At 37.8% G+C, this 17,698-nt stretch overlaps 2 protein-coding genes across 2 annotated transcripts in view; both read right to left on the reverse strand.

Annotated features, from left to right (window-relative positions):
• Positions 1-1,744: 1,744 nt before the first annotated feature.
• On the reverse strand, positions 1,745-2,667 carry LOC127804387 (uncharacterized). Its single transcript, XM_052341248.1, has 2 exons — positions 2,306-2,667; positions 1,745-2,213 (listed from the first exon to the last, which is right to left on the reverse strand). Exons 1-2 carry the CDS (start codon positions 2,665-2,667, stop codon positions 1,745-1,747), a joined length of 831 nt encoding a protein of 276 aa, XP_052197208.1.
• Positions 2,668-2,783: 116 nt separating this feature from the next.
• The window catches only part of LOC127804388 (uncharacterized), a 30,191-nt gene continuing 15,276 nt past the window's right edge, over positions 2,784-17,698 (reverse strand). The window contains exons 2-3 of the mRNA XM_052341249.1: positions 2,959-3,644; positions 2,784-2,804 (exon numbers count right to left, since the gene is read on the reverse strand). Coding sequence (XP_052197209.1) covers positions 2,784-2,804; positions 2,959-3,644 — 707 coding nt within the window. The remainder of the gene's footprint in view (positions 2,805-2,958; positions 3,645-17,698) is intronic.

Genomic DNA, 17,698 nt, shown 5'->3' on the forward strand with positions numbered 1-17,698 from the left:
AGTTGTGATATATGACTCCAACGCCACTAACAAAGATAGCCGGACGATCCGAGTAGAATCTGTACAACCATTGGCAAGCCTTCTACCTATTATGCTGAAGAGCAGTGCATATTACTCCCAAGCAATCGAAACTGCCACTTCAGATAGTGAATGGGAGGTGGAGAGTATTGATCCTCAGAAGGTGCCTCAACAACAGGACAGGTAAATTAATTAATTAAAATCTTATTATAGAGTCAATTGAATTTTTCAATATGATTATTTTTCAATTGATTATTATGTCTAATACAGGGATAGTTATAGGTGCCTTATTTTAAAATACGCCCATGACATCTTGACGCAAATGAGGATCAGTGGCAGATGCAACCAACTCCGGATATTCATACCCTTCGTAGGCAAATAGGAATTTTTTTGTATAAACATAACACTGTTGTATAGATATATCAATGTATTCTTTTGTAAAGTGGTGTGATTTGAACTAGATAGAAGTAGTTAGTGTATACTTAGGATGTGGCTATTTTTCTTGATGATATGTGTTTTTGTGTTGTTGGTGAGATAAGTGGTTGTGGAGGTAGTTTGTTGTTGGACAGGGAGACTTCTTTAATGCAGGTTTATTGTAAAAAAACAGGGGAGATTCTGCCGAAATTTTTTAAAAATTTGATTAACTAAATGTAAATAACGATAAAATGTAGGGCCACGAAACCCGATAGGCTAATTTATTTAATTAACACGAAAAACCTTAGAAGAGCTCATTTTAGTGGTAATTGAACCTAAAAAATAATTGAAAAATTAAAAAAAAAGGGGAAGAAATAGCCTATCGGGCTTTGATGATGCCCTATCGGGCTTTGTAGGCGCACGAAGCTCGATAGGTTTTTTTTTTTTTTTTGTAGTGGTGTTTTTTTCTAGAATAGTTTGAAAACAAGTAAATCACTTACTCATTATTCCAAATTTTAATTTATAGAATATGCTAAGATCTCTTTGGTCCAATTTAAACAACACTTGATAGATAGAAGGAGGAACACTTAATCATCCATCCATTCCACCTTAGTTCCAATGTGATGTATAGAGTTGTTTGATGTGCATTTTGTGTTTAATTAACACGAAAAACCTTAGAAGAGCTCATTTTAGTGGTAATTGAACCTAAAAAATAATTGAATTTTTTTTTTTTTAAAAAGGGGAAGAAATAGCCTATCGGGCTTTGATGATGCCCTATCGGGCTTTGTAGGCGCACGAAGCCCGATAGGTTTTTTTTTTTTTTTTTTTTTTTTTTGTATTGGTGTTTTTTCCTAGTTTCCCAATAGTTTGAAAACAAGTAAATCACTGAATTTTAGAAAATTTTGGCAGAATCTCCTTTGTTTTCAGGCCATTCAACCTACATTAGAGACTCAGTCTCTCTCTCCATCAACAAACAACCACATTTCAATCATCAATTACAAGTTTAAATTAAGGAAACCGAAAGATTACAATTGCTAAAATATTTTGAATTCAAATAATAATGTAAAACACAACATTCATTTCTGGTGGAGAATGACAAAAACTAGTTTTGATTGATGATATCTTAGAAGAAGCCTTTTGGTGATCCTTTTTCTCTTGTGGAAGTGATTTTTGAGCATTGCTGATATATGAAGGATATGGTCAGTAATAAATCCATTCACACTATAAATGCAAGTAAGGAATCACATTATTCTTCAAACAATCTAACAATTAACATAAGTGACGACATTATCATTCCTGAATGAGTTCATCTCTATTGATTGTTTAGATAATTGTCAAAATTATCATCACCTTGATTGCTCAACTGTATAGGGCACCGACGACGAGTATGTCCAGCCTCTTTGCAAATGCTGCATTTTCGATTTGCTCTTGCAGTGGCCACGGCAGCATCTCTTGATTCTATAGTAGTAGCGGTTGTGCTCGACTCTCCAATGGAAAAAGACCATTCATTAGGGCAAGATAGACGGTTGTGCCCTTGTGCACCGCATTTTCTACATTTTTTCCTTCGACGAGCTTCCCCACTAGAAGGAATCCGACCCTCTCTTGGTCTACCCGGTTGTCTTCTTTGTACGGGTGGGTGTACAACCACCCTTCTAACATGTGCAGCAATAACCCAAGCGGACTTGTTAGGGACCGGATTGATGGGAAGTTCATATGCTTTTTTGACCCAGCTTGCAGTGTAATATGGATGACAAAACGAATTATAGTGCACCCGCATAAAACTGTCACGTACGATAAACAAAGCAAGATAGAGTGTTAATATATCACATTAAACAATGAATGTAATAAGAACAATAAAGTCAAACCATGATACCTGCCAGCAGCAACCGCATGAAGACACGGTAATTGATCAATATCCCATTTACGACAACTGTATGTTTTTGCATCAATGTTAACGATCCCATCGCCTTCCTTTGCATGTTTCACGAGGAACTTGTTTTCGTGTATTATAGGAACTACACTACATCCTCGATCTAATGTTTTGCTATGGGTAAAGTTGATATGTGCCAATGCAGCGGAGGTAATCTCAGTTACAATCCTGTCAGCAGTAGCACGTCTGTCGCTAAACCATTTTTGAAGCATATGTCTCAAAAATTCATGTGCACTCGTTATAGGCAACCGACGTGCTTTCATCATGCATTTATTGAGAGACTCGGCAATATTGGTGGTCATCATGGAATATCTTTTTCTCGAACAATATGCACGCGACCACCTTTCCATTCCTGCTTCCACTAATGTTAGATGCGCTTGAGGATGCATCAATTGAATTTCTGTCAAGTGTGTATCACACTCTACTTGGGTGTAGCTGTATGCTGCACGGTAGAATGTCTCCATCACATCCTTTCGTTGTCTACATCGTTTCTTTAGGTTTTGCTTAAGGTGGAAGAAATAAAATACATGTGGGATATGAGGGAAAACAAGGCTCATCGCGTTCGCAATGCTTTGGTGTCGATCGGATACAATTACCAAATCCTCCGGCACGCTAATAGCTTCTCTCAATTTTCTTAAAAACCAAATCCATGATCTGTCAGACTCACCATCCCCAAATCCAAAAGCGATGGGATAAATCATCTCCTCTCCATCTTTACAAGTGGCAACAAAAATCACGCCTTTATATTTACCTTTCAAATGGGTGGCATCAACAGCAACAACCGGTCTTATGTAAGATCGAAAACCCTGAAGTGAAGCTCCAAGAGCAAAAAATGAATACAAGAAACAATTATTTTCATCTGTCTCTATTGCCGTGATAGTGCCGGGATTTGTTTCTTTCAACATGTGAAAATATAAGGGTAGCTGCTGAAATGACTCATCTGCATTGCCATAAGCAAGTCTCTTTGCATGTTGTAAAGACCTCAAAGCTTTAGTGTACATGATCTGTACACCATGCTGCTCAAACAGCTCTCCCATTAGCATTCCAGGTGTATATTCACTAATTGCCACTCGTTGTGAGAACAAACTCCCGATGACAATCGCCTTCACACTCCGAAAATGTGAATCGTAGATGTCCGGACTACATGTGTGACCCGGCATAAACTTCACCACATGCCAAAACGTACAACCAGGTCTGCATCTTGCACGAAGCAAAAACTTGCAATTCACATCTTTGCAACCAGCCTCAAATCGAACCGTGCATGAACGTCTGATTCGATAGTCTATTTTCACATCAACACAATATTTTTCAAATGCCAAAATCAATTCTTTTTTACTTTTAAATAATGCGCCTTGGTAAAAAATATCACCCTGGTAAGGAATCAACACTTCGGGTCGCGTTGCCTCAATTGCATAATTTTCTACACCAGGAACAACCCAATTTCCATGTAAAGGGTTGTCCTCAAATTGAGAACCTGAAAATCTTACTTCTGGATAATCCGGACTGGCTCCTCCTTTATAACTAATACTTTATAACTAATAGTTTTTCTAACACTTTAAATGCAAGTGGAAATGACAATTTTGACCCTTCCAAATGTCACAAATAATATAACCTAAATTTAGAAGTGGCACAAGAAAATTCTAACTGTGACATTTCAAATGCCTCGCATTACAATATATGCAAATGCTACAAATAAAAATTAAAAATTTCAAAAGTGATACAAGAAAATTATAATTGTGGCAAATGCCATATATTAAAATAAATAAATGTCACCACATTTACATTTCAATGTCACATTTGAAATGCTACCAAATTATATTTCAATGGCACTTGCACATTTCATTTTCATTTTCCATTTGTATGCTTAATAAATTCTAAATTAATTCAATAACAAAAGAACTTAAATAGAATCGCTAGCATAATTAAAAATATTACAAGATATTTTGGTTAATTATACATAGCAGTTGGACAAATCAATTAGACAATATTGATGTAGCTAAAATCTAACATTTTTTTAGTTGTACTAGCTACATCCAAAAATCAAACATAATCATTACTTCAATGTTAACAACACAAAATATAGAAGTGTAATTATGTGCGAGAACCTAAAAAAATCTAACAAGTCAAATTTTTTTCGCTATATGATTGTATGGTAGTGTTTAAAGACAGTATATTTTTAAATTAAAATTAATTTATTATCACAAAAATGTTATGTTATCCGCATCGAAAATATAACATTTATCTGATACAAGCAAAATGAGAGGACGACAAACCCCCCTTTGCATGCCCACATCAAAGATATATACCAATTAGCACTCCAATAGCATTATGCTTAATAGCTACTCAAGCATGCATTTCTCAAAAGTCAAGAACTAATTATTCTCCTTGCATTTCATTTAAACTATCCACACTTCATAGAACACTAATAGTAATAGTTTCTTATCGTCGAACAATAGTTTTCAACACTATCACATCTCCAACCTATCCATTTACAATTTTATAATTAAAAAAAAAGATACATTTAAAAGATCTCCTATGTAATGACCTCCTCTCCCAAGACATGCCACTATTTCAGAATTTTTTTTTCTATAACCTTTTCAAAACCCCTAACATGCCATATTTTAAATCCCCTAATATATATATATATATATTTAGCATTTCAAATGATAAGTTAAGGAATGGTAAATTAAATACTTGCGGAAATATAATCGAAACCTGATGGGATATTATAATCGCAAATGAATTCAAACCATATAATATTGTTCTCAATAACCATAAAATTACAATATCCATAAAACAAATCAGCATATAATAACATGCATAATATCATGAGAAATCTCATGACTCATTCTGTTATGGGTGTAGGACAGAAATACAATTGAATCATGTTTCGGCAACCTCATTTCCCTTTCTATTGCTCATCCCACCTACAACGTTGAATATTCTAGGAACAAAGTCTAAATTAGAAGATGAATCTTCTACGTGAGAGTTTAAAATAATTTTCATAAATGTATGATGCATGGACATGAATGAATCAACACGTTAGAGGAACTTTCGTTAGCATTCTAGCCCCAGCACAAAACCATCGACAGTAACCTTGGAGAACACACACGGCATGGGATACTTCTATAGTCATTTTGGCAAAACTCACTTGGGGAAAATGTAGATCTCGCTGCTAGGGCAACATCTCATCCCACCATAGTCAATATAGATGACACAATTATCGATTTGTTAATAATTTAATATCTAATGCAATATCACAAATACCAAGACAACATATAATAATCATGCATATGTATGGCAAGTTGCACATAGATTTTGGCGAATCCCTCACAAAAATATGCTCAATTTAAGCAAAACATATCACGTATAAATTTTTGAAAAAAAACCAATAATCTTTTTCTAGCTGTTTAAACTTCTTCAAAATTTGTCCCCTACCTTGAGACTTATGCCTTGATATTTTTCCTGACCACATTTTAGAAAAAATTAATAAATTTAATTTCCTATTTTTTTAGAATTTTTTAATAAATTTTTCCATTTTTTCTCTATTTTTCTTTTTTCCCCTTATTTTTCTTACCTCACGCGTCTTGCACGTGTTTCCCACTCTTCTGAAGCTGATCATATTCTCCAATCTTTCTTTCGCTAGCCAGCCACTGGTTTACCTCGAATCCCTTATTTTCTTCGTCCCTCTTACTCTATTCTTCCTTTTGAACACGATGGGTTCACTGGTGGCTCAAAAATTTAGCCAACACCCCCAAATTCGTTAATTACAGTGCATCTTCGACGAGTCTTTCTATTTTTTGGCGAAGCTTTGAAACCCCTTCAAACCAACACCAAAATCCCTCAAACTCTCAAAAAATTCACTCTCTCACTTGGATAACAAAAGACTTCTATCATTTTCCCCTAATTTTTTCCCGAATGCTTGAATTTCTTAGTTAAAACTTGGTGAAAAATCTTGACCATAACCCACCTATTTTTGGCCAATTTTTTGGCCAATCCAATCACTTCTTTGCGCCGATCATCTTCTCCTAGGCCTTGATGGCCTAGCTTTCTCCCCATATGTTGATTTAACATATGTTGCTGGCGGCCATTGTGCGGCTATCGACTGTTTGAAGTGTTCACACTACTATTTGCACTTTGAGCCCTCAACTCTTGCCCTTTTTCACTCCCTTTGTCCTCAAGTCCTTAAGTTTCAAAAATTATACTTCAGTCCTAAAACTTTAAAAAATTACACTTTTGTCCCAATAATAATTACACTTGAGTACACAAAAAATTTTTAGTTATTACATCTACTCCTCCTTAAATAAATTGTCCTTGAAATTTTTCTTGGCCTAATACTCCCAATTTTCGTAAAATCTAGTCATATTGTTTAAAATATATCTTTATTCACAAGGATCTTTAGTACAATTCCTAGAAGAGTTGTAAAAATTTTCTATTCTACTTCCATTTCTCCGAACAGCTGGGGATATTTCTTCTTAATAGTATCCTCGAGCTCTCAAGTTACTTATTCTTTTGTGTGATTTCTCCACTGATTCTTTACTAAGGGAATTACCTTATTTCTCAGGACTTGATCTCGACAATTTAGGATTCATTCGGGTGATTCCTAATAGGTCAAATTATCTTTCAGCGCGATTGTCTCAACCCAAATTTCATGTGTTGGATTGGGTATATGTTTCTAAAGTTGAGACACATGGAAGACATCGTAAATGTTGGACAAGCTGAGTGGAAGTTCCAGACGATAAGCTAGAGGTCCAATTCGTCCTATGATCGGATAAGGTCCTATATACCGTGGTTTTAATTTACCCTTCTTTCCCCCTTACATCGCCAAATGTTGAGGCGACACTTTTAGACACACATGATCCCCTACCTCAAATTCCAAATCTCATATTCTCTTATCTGTATATGATTTTTATCGACTCTACGCCGCTTGAATCTTTTCATGAATTAATCGTATCTTTTTCGTGGTTTGTTGCATGAATTTGAGTCCTAATATATGTCTTTCTCCTACTTCAATCCAACAGATAGGTGATCGACACTTCTTTCCATATAGAGTTTTGTAAGGTGCCATCCTAATATTGATGTGGTAACTGTTATTATACGCAAATTCTACCAACGACATGTGTTCTTCCCAATTTCCTTCAAAATCTAGGGCACATGATCTTAACATATCCTTGAGTGTTTGAATAGTCCTTTCTGATTGCCCATCGATTTGTAGGTGTTAGGCTGTACTAAGTTTCAATCATGTCTCCATGCATTCTTGTAAGCTTTCCCAAAATCTTTGTGCTAGCAAGGGGTGCTAGCATGTGTCTGGCTAAAGGATGGCTCAATCCGCTGTCCAGGAAAGTTGGATTCTTAGGGCCAAGCTCGATCTGTTGTCCCGGAGAGCTAAAAGGATACCCCAAGTTTGGATGCCTAAGGGGAGGATAGGTCTTCGAGAAACTTCTTTCCCTAAGACTTGGGTCTTTGGATGGCTAGTCTTTGGATGACCTAGCTTCGGGAAAGTTGTGAGTTTTCAGGAGGTACAATGTTTTAGGGTCTCCAAATGAGTCTGTAGCACAAACACAGTAAATGGCACACAGGGAACTCTCTTGCATGAGCCCTTCAATGCTAAAGTTAGATAGTATCATGCTGCAAAATGAAGTATGAAAGTATGTTATGTGAGGCTTCGAGTACGTGTCTCCAGATGAGAGTCTCTAGAAGGGTTTGGATCTGAAATGTTATGTAAACACTCCAGCCCGGATATCCCAACCACTCGGACTACCAGAACGGGAGCGCTTAAAGAAGGGAAAAGAATGAAACACAAGACGGGAATTACCCTGGCATGCATACACAAGAAATAAAACAACTAAAGTAAAGCTATACACATGCACGCACACGAGTACCCCGCTAGTACAACGGTCACATAGTATATATTAACACACGGAAAGGAGATGTTAATACAACACAATTTTAGAGATTATTTTAAAAATTTATATCTAAATTACACTGACTACTCCTATATTTTAAAAAATAGCACATATCTCCTTTATAATGAATATGCTAATGACCATTTTATCCCTACATTTTTCGTTACACAAAAATGTTATTTAAAAAGAGTTAGTTGTACTTTTTTACAAAGGACTCGAATATGCACGTTGGCAAAGCAATTTGTAGCATTTTAGTGGCACTTACAAATGACATTAATACTTTATAACTAATAGTTTTTCTAACACTTTAAATGCAAGTGGAAATGACAATTTTGACCCTTCCAAATGTCACAAATAATATAACCTAAATTTAGAAGTGGCACAAGAAAATTCTAACTGTGACATTTCAAATGCCTCGCATTACAATATATGCAAATGCTACAAATAAAAATTAAAAATTTCAAAAGTGATACAAGAAAATTATAATTGTGGCAAATGCCATATATTAAAATAAATAAATGTCACCACATTTACATTTCAATGTCACATTTGAAATGCTACCAAATTATATTTCAATGGCACTTGCACATTTCATTTTCATTTTCCATTTGTATGCTTAATAAATTCTAAATTAATTCAATAACAAAAGAACTTAAATAGAATTGCTAGCATAATTAAAAATATTACAAGATATTTCAGTTAATTATACATAGCAGTTGGACAAATCAATTAGACAATATTGATGTAGCTAAAATCTAACATTTTTTTAGTTGTACTAACTACAACCAAAAATCAAACATAATCATTACTTCAATGTTGATAACACAAAATATAGAAGTGTAATTATGCGCAAGAACCTAAAAACATCTAACAAGTCAAAAAAATTTCATTATATGATTGTATGGTAGTTTTTAAAGACGGTATATTTTTAAATTAAAATTAATTTATTATCACAAGAATGTTATGTTATTTGTATTGAGAATATAACATTTGCCTTATGTAAACAAAATAAGAGGGACACCAAACCCCCATTTGCATGCCCGTGTCAAAGATATTGTAATATCCCATGTTGCAAAGTGTCAAATAAGTTTAAGGAACTGAAAATCAGTTTGAGAATTTAGTTAAGTAATTATCGAATCGATGGAATAGAGTACCCTAGAATGTAAATATCTAAGGAAAAATATATGTCAGTGACAAGTGTCTTGATACATGATTTACGACTAATTTTAGCTTGAAAAATCGAATGATTGTAAGGATGTAATACTCGAGATTTTTAGATTCAAATACTTGAGAAAATATGATGTTTTAAGGGATTGTGGATGTTTGGAGATAAAAATTTAATTTCTAAGCCAGAGGCAAAATCGTAAATTTTGAGGTTCGGGTAAAAGTGTAATTTACCTAAAAATCAGGGGTATTAGCGTAATTAACCCATTCTTCAGGGACTAAAATGCAATTAAAAATTAGTTCGGGAACCATGTTGAAAAGGGTCAAAGTGCAATTACCCAAAAGTTTAGGCCAAAGTGTAATTCTTGAAACCTTTTTATTAGGGGCATTTGGGAGATTCAAGAAAATCCTCATAAATGACTTTAGAGATAAGTGTAATACCCCAAATTTCTTGAGCGTGTTGTAACTTAGGATTTTAGGAATATAAAAATTGTTCATATCACAATCATTGCCATACATTACACAATATCCTAAAAACCCTAATTTTCACCTTCTCAACTTAACAAACCCAACAATCGAATAGCTAAGATATGTGTTAAAATTTCAAATGCGGAAACTAGATTGAACCTGATATGGTTCACAACCATAATACTTTATTTATCATAAAATTACATGGACATCATCAAGTGATAACTGAACATCTTAAACATATACAAAATTATATAGGTTCGCACATAAACAAAAATATGCTAATCATGCTACAGACAGTAATTTAAGCTAATTTCTTCAGCTACCTCCTTTCCTTTAGAGCCGCTGGTCGAACCTGGAACGTTTGAATATTCCAGGAACATAGTCCAATTAGAAGATGAATCTTCTAATGAGAAACTCCAAAAACAGTTTATATCGATGCATGAGCAGGTATAAAATGTATGAGAAGATAAGGAGAACTACTCTGAAGTGCCTCATGAACACGTCAGCCTCCTCCAACGAGAGCTTTCTCAATGGCGCACGCATAGCGCCTCTCAGGAGGTCCCTAACCATGTCACTTTGGCCCGACCTCATAGAACTCATGCAAGCACCATATTCGTTGTTCCTTAGACTCACGGTCTTCCCCACGAGAGCTTTCTCGATGGCGCACGCATAACGCCTCTCGGGGGATATCTGACTTTGCCCTTGGCCAACAACAAATAGGTACAGTAGTATGGCCACACGAATTTTATAAATGCGACAGTTAAAAAGCCAATAGCATATATTTTTCAGATAAATACATTTCATACATGCAACATGATTTCGCGTAAGAGAATAATAAGAGTTTATGTATAAAAACTTCACAAAACACATCTAATGTAATAGAATTCTCTCATAAGAGAATAAAAAAATAGGATTTGGAGTATAGGAGTCTCACCTTGTTTGTTTATCTCTTAGACAGTATAATTTCACAGCAAACGGCCTAGGTTTCTGTAGAAAACACGCGTTTTTGGTAAACCTAACCTCAAATATTTTTACATAGGGTTGAAGGATATTAAAGTAGGGGCATAACTGGAAAATTTGAAGGAAAATGGACCCCTCACGCACTTTCACGCGCCCTAGGAAGGTGGCTCACGTGCCTTCACGCGCAGCCACTTCTGGCACATGTATCTCACGCGTTGCTACCAGATTTCTGACAACATTGCGTCGGTTTGGTATTTCGGCCATAACTTCCTTATTTTAACTCCGATTTGACCCCCGTTTGAACCTACACAACAATCTCTTCCCCCTATACATGATTATAAAAAAAAAGGGACTTACCTTAATTTTTTTCTGACTGATTTTGGCGAATTCCGGCGAAGGGTCGTAATTCTGACGAGGCTCGTTCTCCCCGACTTCTCCTTCGATTCCTTCCCGCCTTATTGCTAAACTTTCTTCTCTCTCTCTAGAGAAAGCTCCTTCTCTTAGAGTGACTCAACTCTCAAATTTGCTTGGAATGATTTGAGAACCACCCATGGTGTCTTTTTATAGATTTCTTCAACCAATCACATTATGCCACTAGTCACAATCTAAGCCATGGACTCCAAAGACTCAAAGATATATTTGAATGGCTTTTGAAATCCAAAACTAGAATGGATTTAACTTTTGAAATCCAAGCTAATTCTCTAACTTCTTCCAAATGATATTTTGGCCCTTATTTCAAATCCTCAACTTTAATATTTTACCACATAAGCTCTTAATTTTATCCTTATTTCGTTTGGATAATTCTTTAATTACAATTACACCCTCAAACATCAAATTTATCGAGATACTTAAAATCTCAAAATTAACAACTCAAAATTACTCGATATGTACGATTTCCCGAAGCCCCTTACCATCATTCGGCTATTTTAGGCTACAACTTAGCTTAACCAAAAATCGTCTCTGATTTGATTTCTTTCAGCATCATAAATCTCGCGTCGAGACGCTCGTAAAAAATATACCTTTATCCTTAGGTATCTAAGATCTAGGGCACTCCCTGCGACTGATTTGGTCACTCGTTGCCATTTCAAATATATTTTTTGGTATTTTAAACTCACTTAAATACGTGGCATCTTCAAGAAAATATGGGGTATTATATTCTCCCCCACTTAAAAGAATTTCGTCCACGAAATTTGAAATATACTCAAAATTATTAAAGGTTAAATAATTATTGCATTTTGGAATACAATTTCTGGAAGAAAATATAAAAATTCCCTACTCTATTTCCATTTCCTCGAATAGATGAGGATATTTCTTCCTAATTGTTTCCTCAAGTTCCCACGTTGCCTTGTCATCCGAGTGTTTTCCCCACTGAACCTTTACTAACGAGATCTCTTTATTTCGCAACACTTGAGTTTGGCGATCTAAAATTGCTCCAGGTGACTTCGGGTAGGTCAAGTCATTCCTTAGCTCAATTGTCTCTACCGGAACTCCAAGGGTTGGATTTGGCACATGCCTTCGAAGTTGGGAGACGTGGAACACATTATGAATCCCGGTCAAGCTAGGCGGAAGCTCCAATCGATAAGCCAAAGGTTCAACTCTTTCAACAATCGGATATGGTCTTATATACCTTGGCTTCACCTTTCCTTTATCGCTTCCACGCGTTACCAAATGGTGGGGTGACACCTTGAGATACACTAGATTCCCTACCTCGAACTCTAGATCCCTTCTTCTTTGATCTGCGTAAGATTTTTGTCGGCTTTGTGCAGCTTGAATCCTCTCTTGGATTATTTGAATCTTATCGGTAGTCTGTTGCACAAGCTCGAGCCCCAACATCTGTCATTCCCCTACTTCAGTCCAACGGATAGGCGATCGACACTTTCTTCCATACAAAGCCTCATAAGGAGCCATCCCGATGTTGCCGTGGTGACTATTGTTGTACGTGAATTCTACCAATGGAAAATGCTCCTCCCAATTTCCTCCAAAATCAAGGGCACAAGATCTCAACATATCTTCGAGAGTTTGAATTGTTCTCTCTGATTGCCAATCAGTCTGGGGGTGATCAGCTGTACTCAATTTTAGCTGGGTCCTCATGCATTCCTGCAAACTCTCCCAAAATCTCGAGGTGAATCTCGAGTCCCGATTTGAAACTATACTTACCGGCGCACCATGGAGTCGTACGATTTCCTTCACGTATTGCTCTGCAAATTTTCGTGCTGGTTAATCCATCCTCGTAGGCAGGAAATGCGCTGACTTTGTCAATCTGTCTACCACCACCCAAATGGCATCATAGCCCTTTCGACTATTTGGAAATCCTATCACGAAATCCATTGTGATATGTTCCCATTTTCACTCGGGAACTTCCAAAGGTCTCATCAATCCTGTAGGTTTCTGGTGCTCAATCTTTACATTTTGGCATATATCACATTGTGCCACCCTCCTAGCCACACTGGCCTTCATCCCAGGCCACCAGTAGATTTCTCGAATATCTCGATACATCTTCGTGGCTCCTGGGTGCACGGTATACTTAGCTCTGTGGGCTTTATCCAAAATTTTCTACCTCAACTCCCGAAGGTTTGGCACGTACACTCTACCCCGAAACCTGAGAATGCCATTTCGCATCTCAAAATCCGAACTCTTGGGCTGGGCTCGCTCATCTACCCATAGACGTATACGTTGGTCACTTCCACTAGCCTCACGTATCTCGATCTCCAGATCCAGCCAAATCGTCAGGCTAGCTACTAGGACAGAAGATCCCTTCGGCACTACACTTACCGTCATTAGGTTAAAAGCCTCAATCAGCAGCCACTCTTGGGCCATCAACCTGGCCATAACAGTAGGCACAGTCCTACTCAAAGCATCAGCTACCACTTTGGCACGCCCCGGGTGATACAAGATGATGCAGTCTTAGTCCTTCAGGAACTCCATCCATCGTCGCTGCCTCATGTTCAACTCTTTCTGTGAGAAGACATACTTTAGATTTTTGTGGTTTGTGAATACATCGAACGTCTCTCCATATAGGTAGTGCCTCCATAGCTTCAAAGCATATACCACCACTGCCAACTCCAAGTCATGTGTTGGGTAGTTCACTTCGTGTCTCTTCAACTGGCGTGATCCATATGTGATCACCCGACCATGCTGCATCAATACACAGCCTAAACCAACCTTCGAGGCATCGGTGTATACAACATATCCACCAGGCCCACTAGGCATTGCCAGCACAAGTGTTGAGGTCAGTCTGTCCTTGAGCTCTTGAAAGCTTTCCTCACACTTTGCAGTCCATTCAAACTTGACCTCTTTCCGTATGAGCTTCGTCATAGGTGCAGCTATCTTTGAAAACCCTTCCACGAATCTTCGATAGTAGCCTGCCAATTCCAAAAAGTTTCATACTTCAGTTACGCACATCGGTTGCTTCCATCCTTGAACAACCTCAATCTTATCTGGATCCACTGAGATTCCTTCGGTTGAGATCACATGCCAAGAAATGCCACTTGGGATAGCCAGAACTCGCACTTCGAGAACTTAGCATACAATTGGTGTTTCCTGAGGGTTCCTATTACTATTCTCAAGTGCTCCATGTGGTCACTCTCATTTGAAGAATACACCAATATATCATCTATGAAGACGATCACAAACCGATCTAAGTAGGGCTTGAACACCCTATTCATAAGATCCATAAACACTGCTGGAGCATTACTTAATCCAAATGGCATTACAAAATACTCAAAATGGCCATACCTCGACCGAAATGCCGTCTTCGGAACATCATCTGGTTTAATTCTTAGATGACAATATCCGGATCTCAAATCAATCTTTGAGAACACTTTCGCACCTTGCAATTGATCAAACAACTCATCTATCATTGGGAGCAGATACTTGTTCTTTATAATAGCCTTTTTTAGCTGACGGTAGTCAATGCACATCCTTAGACTCCCGTCTTTATTCTTTACAAATAGCACTAGTGCGCCCCATGGTGATGTGCTTGGCCTAATGAACCCCTTATCATTCAACTCTTATAGCTGACGCTTTAATTCTTTCATCTCTGCCGGAGCCATTCAGTATGGTGGAATTGATATCGGCTGGGTTCCTAGCACTAACTCAATTAAGAACTCGATTTCCCGAGGTGGAGGTAGTCCCGGTAATTCTTTCGGAAACACGTCGTCATACTCTCGTACCACTCGCACATCATTGAGTTTCGGTACCTCTCTTTCTTCTAACTAAGCATAAGCTATAAATCCATGAGCTCCTCGGCTCAACAACTTTGTTGCCTTCATTGCTGAAATCATCTTTATGACCTCAGGGTCGCCTTGTCCCCGAACTTTGACCCACCATCCATCGGGTTTTCTTATGGTCATTATATTCCTACGACAGTCTATATTGGCATCGTACTTGGATAAGAAATCCATCCCTAAAATTATGTCGAAGTCATATATTTCTAATAGAATCAGATCAGCCTGGAACCAAACATTACTCAGGCTAATTTCGCATCCCCTCACCATTTCTGAGGACTTCATACTTTTACCCATAGGTGTCGAAATCACCATAAGACATCCCATAGACTCAGTTTCTACTCTCAAACTCCTAGTCAAAGCATGCAATATAAAAGAATGAGTAGACCCTGGATCTATCAATGCATGCATAAGAATATCCAAAATGAAGAGAGTACCTTGGATAACTGCAGGATTTGCCTCTACGTCCTCCTTGGTCAAGTTATAGACTCGGCCCTGTCTGGTCCCCTTTCCCTCTTCAATCCTTAGCGGCTGCTCTTTCTTTTTTGGGAAATTTCTTGAGATGTGCCCGTGCTGGTTGCAATTGTAGCAAATCACATTCACTGGTGCTGCTGCTATGGCCTTACCTTCTTGGACCATTCCCTTTGAGCAATTTCTGGAAGTATGCCCGGGCTGTCCACAGGTATAACAAACAATGCTTTGGCCATCGCACCTCTTACCCGGGTGCCTCTTCTTGTATTTAAAGCACGCCTTGCCCTTTTTCACTATCTTTCCATCCCGAGGTCCCATAGTCGAGTGGGATTTCTCATATTATCCTCCAGTTTGAACAGTTATGGCCCTTAGTTCTGCCACCCGCATCATATTCTCCTCGGTGGTCATAGCCTTGAAAACTATATCTGCATAAGACTCCACATGGACCAGACTCATCAGCTGTTGAAATTCGATTCGCAAGCCTTGTAAGAATTTTTGTCCCTTCTCCACATCGTCCATCCCGTACAGCAGCATATATTTGATTAACCGCAAAAATTCAGCCTCGTATTGGGCCACCGTCATATTTGGCCCTTGGCATAAGCACATAAACTCTCGAGCTCTAGCCAACTTCCAACAAGTGGGAAAGAATTTCGCGTTGAATAGTTCCTTAAATCGTTCCTACGACATCTGGGGTGCCTCCCCCAATTCTACATCTGTTGTTGACCCTTGAGATCCTGTCCGGTTAGGTATCGTTCGCTGCATAGACCTCCACCATTGAGCCGCTTCCTCTCCCAGCATATAGGTCGCACACTCGACCTTATCCTCATTCAAGATTCTCAATCTTTGCAGGATCTTCTCGGTCTGGTCCAACCAGTATTCACTGATTGCAGGGTCATCTGCTGATTTTCCTCGAAACACTGGTGGGTTTTGTCGTAAATATCTCTCCAAAACATCTACTCTTCTTTGCTCAGGCTGCAACTCCAAAATTCGCCCAGCCATGCCTTCTAGGATTCTGTCGATCCTATCAATCCAGCCTTCACGGAGGTCAGCTCGTGCATCTCTTTGACCTCCCACACCATCTCCTGGGTGCGGGTTAGTGTTGCTTTCTTCACCATTGCCTCTCGCGCGCCTATTCCTTCTTGTATTCACCATCTAGCAAGAAGACATGGCGATCTATTAAATCATCACGGCATGGTTCAATTCAATTTGAATAAGCAACAAGAGTATGCCACTAAATATTTCAAAAAATCCAAACCTAATTCCCAAAACTTACGGTGGCTTTACTTATCGAGCCACATGCGAATTTTTCCTTAGATTCGCTCTAATACCAACTGTAACACCCCAAATTTCTTGAGTGTGTTATAACTTAGGATTTTGGGAATATAAAAATTATTCATAGCATAATCACTGCCATACATCACACAATATCCCAAAAACCCTAATTTTCACCTTCTTAACTTAACAAACCCAATAATCGAATAGCTAAGATATGTGTTAAAATTTCAAATGCGGAAGCTAGATCGAACCTGATATGGTTCACAATCATAATACTTTATTTATCATAAAATTGTTCAAGACGTCTACAAAATATATTACATGGACATCATCAAGTGATAACTGAACATTTTAAACATATCCAAAATTATATAGGTTCGCACATAAACAAAAATATGCTAATCATGCTACAAACAGTAATTTAAGCTAATTTCTTCAGCTACCTCATTTCCCTTAGAGCCGCTCATCGAACCTAGAACGTTTGAATATTTCAGGGATATAGTCCAATTAGAAGATGAATCTTCTAGTGAGAAACTCCAAAAACAGTTTATATCGATACATGATCAGGTATAAAATGTATGAGAAGACAAGGAGAACTACTCGAGGCATCACACGCGCAGAGCACTTGGGCAGTGCGTGAGGGCGTGTCAGAAGGTGGTTTGGTTAAAAGACTTGAGGAGTTGCACAAAAGTCGAGGTTAGGCACAAGATTCAAGGTGTTTTGAGTTTCGTTCTAGGTGAGTGTTCGCCCCCCAAAACTTGTTTACTGTGAGTTGTTCACTACAAAAACTTGGTACTTGTTCTATCTAAACGTGTTGGGATTTCATGCAAAATGGTTTTGTTGTATGCAAACGATAACCGGTG

Source organism: Diospyros lotus, chromosome 6 (genome assembly GCF_014633365.1).
Source record: "Diospyros lotus cultivar Yz01 chromosome 6, ASM1463336v1, whole genome shotgun sequence".
Lineage (NCBI taxonomy): Eukaryota > Viridiplantae > Streptophyta > Magnoliopsida > Ericales > Ebenaceae > Diospyros > Diospyros lotus.